Raw genomic sequence first — 9,732 nt, 5'->3', positions numbered from 1 at the left:
ATACGTCCGCGAACAGGCACGTTTCCGACGTTAACTGGTGGTCCAGTCACAGATGACTGCCAAGGCTGCCCTCCGTGTGGCCCGAGCAAGTCACGCTTTGCCAAGTCCATTGGCTATTATGCGGCTTTTTAAAAATTTTAAAGAAGCATTTTTATGCAGAGGCCTCTCCTGGCAGCAAGTGTGACCCCTATTTGGGTCTGGACGACTCTCGCTCGAGTCAGCTCCAGAGAGCAGCAGCCCTTCTAAGAGAAGAGAAAAAGCGAAAAGCAGCACGGTAGGCAGGAACAAACTGGTTCTGAACGAGAAGGCCAGAAATCGCGACCTGATCTTGCTAGTTTGGGACGAGCCTAAAATGTGTTGAACTTCTGTGACAAAACGGCCCCCTCAATCTCTGCATAAATAGTATGAAAAAAGAAAAAAGGGTTGCCAACACTGCGGCCGTTCGCGAACTTGACCCCAAGGGCGCGCAGCAGAAAGCCTGACGAGCAGACTGCGCCCTGAGCAGTAGTTGGGCCATGAGATACGCGCGCTGGGGGGAGGGCCGCGGCGCGTGCGTGCGTGCGTGCGCGTGCGTAGGCGTCCGCGCGTGCGTGTTCGTTGACGCTCGGCCCTGGCACTGGTAGAGCGTGCCTAGACGCGGGTTGCGGCGCCGCGTGCTTGCGCTCAACTTGGGCAGCGGCGGCGCACGCGCGGTACGTGCACACGCTGACTGGGCACGGGGGTGTGAATATCGGAGCGCTGGCGCCCAGTTTCCGCATTGGTGTCTGCGGCTGCGTCCTGGAAATGTGGGCTAAAGGCGGTGGGAGAGCGCCGGCCTGTGACCTGGGGGAGGGGCACGGAGGGACCCGAGCCAAGAAAGTGGACCCGGGGAGGCGACTGACTGACCTCCTCCTCTGGAAGCGCTGAGATTATTTATGAGGCCTGATTTAAAAGTAGTGGCTGCTAGGGAAGTGAAAAAGGAGCTCACCCCAAGCTATAAGAGAAGTTATAGTCGCGAGAATGCTGTTTATGACAGTATAAATCAACGTGGAGGTTGTGATGGGAAATATGGAGAACGTGAGTTTGGGATAGACTCAAGGAAACAAGTGAAGAAAGAAAAATGAGTTTTCTCCCTCCGTGTTCTGCCCCCCCGCAATTCCTTTCCAAGGAGCCCAGGATTCCTGCCGGGAAGCTGGCGCGGGGAGATCCCACTCCATGGCGAAGTGTCTTCCCCAAGCTGAAACGAGGCTCGATGGAGGACGAGGGAATACATGTAAATAAACAACGTAGAAGATTTATGGGAAGGCGTTCAATTTTATAGGACTGTATTTATAGAGCCAGCGCTGGCTCACTTATAGATTAATGGGAAGCTAAAATTAACGGACTTGTGAGCCTCACGTTTAATTTCTGAGGCTTCGACGTGACAGGTAACCGCCTTCGAAGTCCAGGCATGGAAGGCCGCCTTCGTTGGGAGTCATGAGCGCCCCCAATAAGATTACACGTCCCATCCGTGGTGGCTTTAAGCTCTGGTGCCTGGGGTCCCTGGGGAAGGACCCCCATGGGACGTTTTGGCAAATGAAGAAAAAGAACGTGGCCGCATAAAAAAAAATCGGTTCTTCTTCGTCCTAGCATTATTTTTAATGGGCCCATAAGCCTTTAATGCGGGCGGGCGAGCAGACTGACTTCTGGGGCGCTGGAAGCCTCGCACCCGGGCTGGCTCCCTCCAGGCAGGCTGGGGCGGCAGAGACACCTCCTTCAAGGTCACCCAGGAACCCCCGCAGGGCCGGTGATCAGGGCCCACGGCCTAGCGGTTCCAGTTTCCCTTCATTCCTTACTACTTCCGCGGCCTGGTTAAGGCAGTAACAAAAGCAAGGGCAGAGGAGCTGTAACTAGCAGCCCAGGGCCATTTTTGTTAGGCAAGGCTCTTAGGCTACCTACCTCTTCCCTTTCTTCCAGTTCTTTCCACACATTCAGGCCCCTCAGGACTTTGAGTTTTGCCTAGAAAAAGTGACTGTCTTATGGTGGTGGAAGAGAGGATGATTTGGAATTTACCTATGGAATAATAGATGGCCGGTCTGTTTCTGGAGAGCTGGTGTTAACCCTTCGGTAGGTAAATTTGCGGTAGGATATGGAAATTACTTATCACCGCCTTTGTGTAATCCCAGTAGTAACCAACCCTTCGCTGGCCAAGAAAGCAAAAGAAAACGAAACAATATATTTGAGCCAGAGACAAAGGCATATACCTATTTTCTTTCTAGATAAATGCATTGCAGGTTCTCTTAATCACCCTTCTCCTGTTTCTTTTTTAATTCCTTCTACTTTCCTTCTCTTTCTTGATTCAGTCATTTATAGTTCTAGCCATGATAATCCCCCTTTTTTAATTAGTAAGGAAGCCAAGAAGTGGAAAATCTCACAGAAAGCAGATTCCATTGTCCCTTCTGTCTTTCCCTATAGGGAAGTCCAAGTGGGAATGAGTCACCTGAAAAACAGAAAATTGATATAGAAGGCATATTATTAATTACCTGAGTACCAACTATATGGAAGCACTCTCCTAATCTGGGTTTACCAGTTATCTAGATTTAACTTTGCTAGCTATCCTTAAATATATATACATGTTGCTGTTCCTGCTTTTTATAATTAAACCTAGACAACGTTGGAAAGGAACTTTACAGTTAAGACTCTGAGGTCCAGAGAGAAACAGTGACTGGTCCAAAGTGTGCAACAGCTTGGACAAATTTACTTTCCAAGCCTTAGGGAAGACACCAAGCCTTGGGATGAAATACAGATTGAGATGTTTGATTAGTGCAGCCCATTAGGATTGGGCTGTAGCCCATTAACCCAAATGAGAAGTGCTCTGGCTTCTCTGGTCATCCTCTGAGCCTAAGGTAGGAACCTTGTTTCCTCCTCTGGTCAAGGGAGCTTTTCCTCATGTATTTACTGAGGGCCTGGCACTGCTGGTGAGGTCAGGGTGGGGTTCAGTCCTGAAATGAGCCAGTTAACTCCTCCAGATCCCCATAAGGCACAAGAGCCCTGGTCTGGTGGGCTACTCTCTTGCACCATCTCCTTCAAAGAACATCATGCCAGAATGCCATCTCACTGGCAACAAGAGGGGAGCACCTTATTTGACTTGGACCCAGAGATCCATAGTGCCTGGGACTCAGAGTCTTTTAGTTATCTAGGAAGTAAATAATTTGACACCTTGATTTTTTTAAGGGCAAAATAAACCAAGAGATGCAACTAACATAAGCTTTTATTGCAAATTTGGTGAGAAATAGGAGAGAATAGTGTCAAAATTTGGAATTTTAAAAAGTCAAAAACACCTTCTAGTGAAAACAAAAGTGTCCATTTTTCTGAGAAGCAAAATTTATTGTATTTATTGTAAGGAAAACACTGCCTGTGTTTATATGATGGAGTGGGGGACAAAAAGGAAACCTCCTTGTCTATACTCTTTCTGTCTGTTGAATTAAACAGTATGTTCGAGAAACTGAAGATGAAAACACAACAAAAACACAACAATCTTTTATTTATGTAAATCAGATCAACACTGGACAATAAACCAATTTCTACCCATTACCATAACAGCTTGTCTATAAAGAACAGAAAAATTCAGAGAGGATTCTACCTAGGGTCAAGCGGTTTTTTGTTTTTTAACCACCCATTCACAGAGGTATAGATTCACAGATAAATAATCCCAAACTACTTGCTCGCCATATTTACACATTCCCATTAAATTAAGCATAAATAAATATATACAAACTTAACATGGATACCCTCCAGAGCTCTTCTCCTGAAGAGTCAATAGATTGATATTTCTTGATTGTGTGTCAAAAACAATGTTAGTGAGTGAGAAACCAACTCAACAGAGGAGTCGATTTTGGCATTTCAAGAATGGTGTTCATTCTACTTTTTAAAAGAAAACAAATTTTGTTATTTTTTTAACCCTATAATTTAACATACATCGGCACAGGAGGGGAAACACTGTTTGGGCTCTTGAGGCAACATCAGATGGTTTAAGGTTATTTCCTTTCCACATAATGTATTATGCATACAGAATATCAGATGTGATGACAAGTTGGCTATAAACACGCTAAGTAGGAATGAGTTGCCCTTTTAGGTAAGGCTTTGTACCAGAGGAACAGGGTATAGATAAGTTGGGGGTTTCAGGTTTTCCATTCGAACAAAGTTTTCATAGGGTCTAAAATAATTGCTTGAGAGAAAGTGGTTTCCTTAGCCAAAGAAAATAAAACAGCCATGTCTTTGAAACTTTGAAAGTGGAGAAAGCTAAGGATGTGGTGCCAGGGAGAAGGAAAAGAAAATGCAAGCTAACTTCAAGGGAGAAAGTTACCTTCCCAGTTTGGGAGAGAAGTTAATGATCACTTGGATGATGAAATCCTCACCCAAAACAGCTCTTCTTTTCGCTCTTTTTCTCCCAGGAGAGCCACCATACATATAAGAGGAGGCAGGATTGGACAGACGATGGTCAGAAGACCCTTAGAACCTCCAAAGGAACTTATAGAGTGGAAAAGTGTGAAGGCAGCGCTGCCATATCCTGACTCTTCCTTCCTACCTTTAGCTCTTACTTTGGGACAGGGCACTTAAGAGGTTTGGATACAGTGTCTTAAGAGGGCAGGGGTGCAGGGGAGAGCTGCGACTCACCTGTTTAGTTTGAAAACAAGGCTCAAAGGGGCTTGTTTTAAACGTTTCCCTTGACTTAAAAGACAAACTCTTGCGTTAATCCCACTGTTTATTGATTTATGGGCCCAAGGAAACCAAATCTTTTAATAACTCAATTATCAGATAAACGTAGCAGGCCTAACGAAAGCAAGGGGGCGGGAGTCATACATGAAAGGAGAAATGAGAGAGGGAAAGGCGGCAGTGGGCTCTATCCACGTGTGTGTGGGGTGGGGTGGGGAGTTGCAGGGAAGGGTTGCCAAGGGCTCTGTTCAGCTCGGGCGGGAGGAACGCACACGGAGAGGGGCGAAGGGCGACGAAGGAGGCTGCGCAGCCTAGTAAGACAATTCCTACCCATGACCCGCCTTTAGGAGCCTGAGGGTGGAGAGTTTTCATCCCGGCAAAGGCGGGGGAAGCTTCCGATCCCCTGGACATTTCTAGGCCACTCGCCCTCAGGGAGCAGGCGCCCCGGGCGGCCGCTGGCAGTTAGGGGCTCAAGCAGCACTGAGACCCCTCTAGCCTGCAGCCCGTGGGGCGCCCCCCCATTACCTACTGGAGCACCGGGCTTTCTCGGTCGCCTTAGCCCTTAGGGTGAGACCGAGAGCGGGAAGGGCCCGCGCGGCCCCGCGGCCCCTCCAGCGGCTGATTCTATGTCCTCAACACGACTGGGCGCGAGTGGCCCCCACGCTCTCGGGACCTGCACAGTAAGAGCAAGGCGCATCCATCGCGTCTCTCGCACGTCACACGCGTGGGGCGCGTTGCCCTGCAAGGAAAGGAGACGATCGTTTTCAGTGCGGTTTCTCCTTTCTGCCTTTGGCAATCAGAATATGTCTTATGCAAGCGGCCAGGCCCTCGGACAAAGGCGCAGGCTTCTAAGCTCGGAAGGGATGGAGCATCTATCTACACGCTCCATGAAGTCTAGCTCCCGGCCTTTGTACTCTTATCAACTCATCTAAGGCTGGGCCCTGCACATCCAGAGGTCCTCGAAGGAGCTGACAGTGGATGGGCTGGGGTCTGACATCAACCGTTGCTTGGGCCCTCCTGGTGACCTAAAACCAGGTCCCTAACTCCCTCCCCCATAAACATGTCAGCGCAAAACTTTCAGCAGGTTCCTAAGTCCCACCCTTCAACCTTCCCCCTCCCCAGGCCAAGGCCCCAGGGGGTGCCGGCCTGAGGCCCAGTGGGTCCTAACTGTAAATCCTGCAGAACAGACCTCTGGAGCTTTATCTTCAAGAGATGCTGCAAAGCTCCTAATGCCTACTTTGTTTAAAGAGATGCGTTCATTCACACTCTATTTTAGAGATCTATCTCACCCACTTATACCCCTGGGGATTTCCCACTGCTTTGGGGATGGTGGGAACAATGGATTTCAGATCTTATTTTATGATAATGCTCAGGTGAAGCCCAAGAAAGGAGCTGGGCTGCCAGAAGTGAGAGAGATTAAGTGCATGAGACTTTATCCACTGGGAATAGCCCCAGTGTATCCAGACGGTAACATTCAAAGCTGAAGTACATCTCCTTTCACTTTGCATTATTTTACCATTATTGTCAAAACAAGTGCATGTCTGGTGGCGGGGGTTGGGGGGGGGAGGCCGCATTTATAAAGCATCTTGTAAGAAAGTAACTGCTGCTGAAACACAGGAGCTTGCACCACCCTTCTTCCCAGGACCACTCAACCACTCGCAAAGCTGCTGCTTTTCCCAAAATTGCCAAAGAGCCCAAGGAAATGGAATCCATTTTAAAGGCGAGTCAATAATGCTAAAATATTGGGCTCCAAGGCCCTTACTCCTCTCCCCTAAAATTCACTTAGCAGCTCCCCACTCCTCCGGAATTCCTTGTTGAAGTATCTGTTAACAACTAGACTCAAAGCTGCTTCAATCTCTTATTGGCCACTTTCTAAATTATTCCCTTTGAGCTTCTTTAAAGAAGTGCACCTGCAGAATTCTGACACACAGGCTTTGATTAAAAAGGGATCGGATTTTTTTTTTTCTCTGTACCTTAAAGATTGTGTAGGAAGCCCAAGTCCTCTTTGAAGAAGCTCATAAACCATGCGGGCAAAGCTTTGGAAAACAGAAGAGAATGAAATGGTACATACCCCTCCGAAGGAATTACATACTAATCAACGTATTCATATTGTTTTGGTTTTACTATAGTTCTTAAAATTGGTAGATGACAAATAGGATAACAAATGAAAGATGCTCGGTAGGCAGATGCCGGTAAGGCTGGGAACTAGTAAGGTTTCTGAAAGCAACTGATGATGAGTCTCAATCAACTTATTGGTCCGGATTTTCCTCGGCCGCGGGAGCCTCCGCTCGGCCGGCCGGCCGGCCCCAGAGCTGCAGCCACCGCCTGCGTCCCCGAGGGCCTCCCGCCCCGCCCGCCCTCGCCCTCCCTAATTATGCAAACGGCCCGGGAGCTGGGGCACCGGTGAGTTAAGGACGCGGGGCGGGGCGGGGCGGGGGCATCGAGGGGACCGCAATCACCGTGCCTGAGGGCTAACCACAAGCCTTTTCATCCCGGAAGATTCCCGTGACAGCCAGAGGGAGGAAGGGCAACGTAGAAAAGGGTGGCTGGGAGAGGGGTGAGGTGAGGTGGAAAGGCGGGGACTGCCAGTTTCCTAAAAATATATTAAAAATTTAAAAAGTTCGTGCGTCTCAGTCAACCAGCTCTCAAAGCACTGACACCGACAAGGTTTCTCCGATTTTCTTCCAATAAGTTAGCGTTTTCTCATGTTTAGTCTTATGTTTATTTTCCAAAGGGAAAAAAATCATGTTTTTATTATTATTATTATCAGTATTACTAAGCTCGAAAGAACCGAAGTGGAAAATCCGGACGGTGGTCTCCAAGTGTATCTTGAAATAGACACTGAGAACCGATACTGTTGCTCCGTGGTACGCCTCAGTTTTGTTTTTTTTTTTAAGTTATTTAGTTTTGCTTTTTAAATTTTTGATTGTATGTGTATCTACCTAATATAATTCTTCCAAAGCCAATCCAATATTTTTAAAGCTAAAATTAAAATTTGTTTCTGTTTTCTTTTTGTATTTAAAACATTTTTCCTTTTTTTTTTTTTAATTTTTCATTTCCTGTGTTTCTCCTCCTTGTCGCCAGTTTTACTACCTGGGCCTTCCCCAGACGTGTGCCTGTTAGTGGTGGTGTTGTTCAAGAACATCTTGTCCATGCCTTTGAGCGCCTCGGTGAGATAGTTCTGCAGGGCCGTGAGCGCGGCGCAAATGGCCGGGGCGCCGAAGCCATGCGTGATGAGGCTGAAGTGCGTGAGGCAACTCTGGATCCCCGGCTCCAGGATGGGGCTGGGCCGGCTGTTCCCGATCGGAGTCCGGTCCTGAGCCAGCAGATCCGTAAATTCTTTACAAAGTTGCCTGCAAATGGGGCGGAAGAGGAACAACAACCACAATAACAAACAAACACCACCCTCAGTGTCGTTGTCATTGGCATTAGAAAGGAGACTGCTCACACAAGCCCAGAGGCACCCGGTCACCGGAGAGCCGGGGAGCGAGGCTAATGTGGGCGATTCCGCTCTGTTTCCCTTCCCAACGCCCGGCCGGCCTTCTCGAGCAGCTGGGACTGGAAGGAAAGCGGGGGTGGGGAGGTAAGGCACCCCTTCCATCCCAAAGCCCGGCCTTTTTGGCAGCCCCTTCCCCTGCCCATTTCCCGCTCTCCCCCGGCCCCCCGCCCCACCCACCCCCCCCCCCCCCGACCCCGACCCGCCGCCTTCATTATGCAGGAAACTGCATAAACCTCGCTTTGGGAAAATCGCTAGGCTTTTAGCATTTGATTTGGAATATTCAGTCATTTTTAGCTCTTACCTGACAGTTCTTTTTAAAGCCCTTTCCCCCTCCTCTCTCCTGCCTCTCCAACCTCTTGGCGATCAGGCTCAGAAAGCCCAGAAAGATTTAGGGCCCTGGGCCACAAGCCTGTCCTTCTCACAGAAGCAGATTGCTGGAGCTGTGCATGGCCCAGGGCAAGCAACTGTTTATTCCAGGAGAGAATGCTGATTCCATTCAAAGCAAAAAGCTGTTTACCTGCAGTATTTGAGAAGGGAGGTGTTCCCACCACCACCATCTCCCCTTTTTTCCCCTTTCTTTTACAGTGTAGGCTACGGAAGATCTTTATACAACAGGATTGTTGTCCATATAAAAGGAGTCCCACATTGTTTAAATAAAACCTAAAGGTAGATGGTTAAGACTCCAGGGAGAGGAAATTTTTATTTGTTGAAGGTTTTTAATTCCTCAAGGCACCCAAATCTCCCAGCCTTAGAAATCTTGCATACCTAACTATGGACTGAACTTACTTGAGAAATTTTTAATATAAGAAATGGGCAAAAGGATTTTAGCCCTGAAGGCCCAAAGGCTTGGTTCGCCTCTTGGTCAGAGGCATGGCATCCCAAAGGTCATAGCCTTTCATAGACTGGCAGGCTTCTGTCAGCCTGCCTCCACCTGGTCTCCAGGGTGGTGAAAAAAGAAAAACTACAGGACTCCAATCCCAGGCCTCCCTGGGATGGTCTGACACTTGATGACACCTGGCCTGGCCAACAGATGAATAGGGCCAGTGCCTGGAGGCTCATGTGAGTGACTCTGAGGCACCTATTCCAAGGGGATTACTCCCAGGAGAAGTAACAGCCAGAGGAGATGGAAAAAACCTCCTCCCCCACCTGCAACAGCCAGAAAAGGTTTTTGGTTTTAAGACTGATGGGTAGAAGACACTACCAGGCATGCTCTCACTGGTTTCTCTGTTCAAAATGCAGGCATATATCATCCCAACCAGGAAGAAACAGGTAACAGTTTTGACCTAAATAGGGCAGTTTCTTAAGTCAGAGGTTCCTCAGAATCACCTGTGGGGTTCAAACAAACACATCCAGGCCTCCACCCTCACCCTCACCCTCCCTGCCATTCAGGGAGCCTGGGGCTAGGTCCACGAATAATTATCTTGGAAATGCTCCCCAGACAATCCTGATGCTCACCTCAGGTTAAGAAATGCTGGCCTAAGAGAAGCCACAAGCACTCCTCAGGGAAACCACAGAGTTGTTTGTGGAATCCTGTTATCTAATTTATCCAGTTTGGCTTT

General features: G+C 48.4%; 1 protein-coding gene across 6 annotated transcripts in view; it reads right to left on the bottom strand.

Moving 5' to 3' along the window:
- Positions 1-700: 700 nt before the first annotated feature.
- TFAP2B (transcription factor AP-2 beta) overlaps positions 701-9,732 on the bottom strand; it is a 31,757-nt gene continuing 22,725 nt past the window's right edge. For 5 of the 6 annotated variants that reach the window (XM_086370756.1, XM_086370757.1, XM_086370755.1 and 2 more), the window contains one exon: positions 701-8,027. In XM_086370756.1, the coding sequence (XP_086226882.1) occupies positions 7,727-8,027 (301 nt within the window). In that variant the 3' untranslated portion in view covers positions 701-7,726. The remainder of the gene's footprint in view (positions 8,028-9,732) is intronic. The other variant, XR_015152757.1, reaches the window with a different exon arrangement.

The sequence above is a fragment of the Bos grunniens genome, chromosome 23 (assembly GCF_055505025.1).
Source record: "Bos grunniens cultivar Pamir isolate PY7600 chromosome 23, Bosgru_T2T1.0, whole genome shotgun sequence".
NCBI classification, from domain to species: Eukaryota; Metazoa; Chordata; class Mammalia; order Artiodactyla; family Bovidae; genus Bos; species Bos grunniens.
This window is presented reverse-complemented; position numbering and strand designations above follow the sequence as displayed.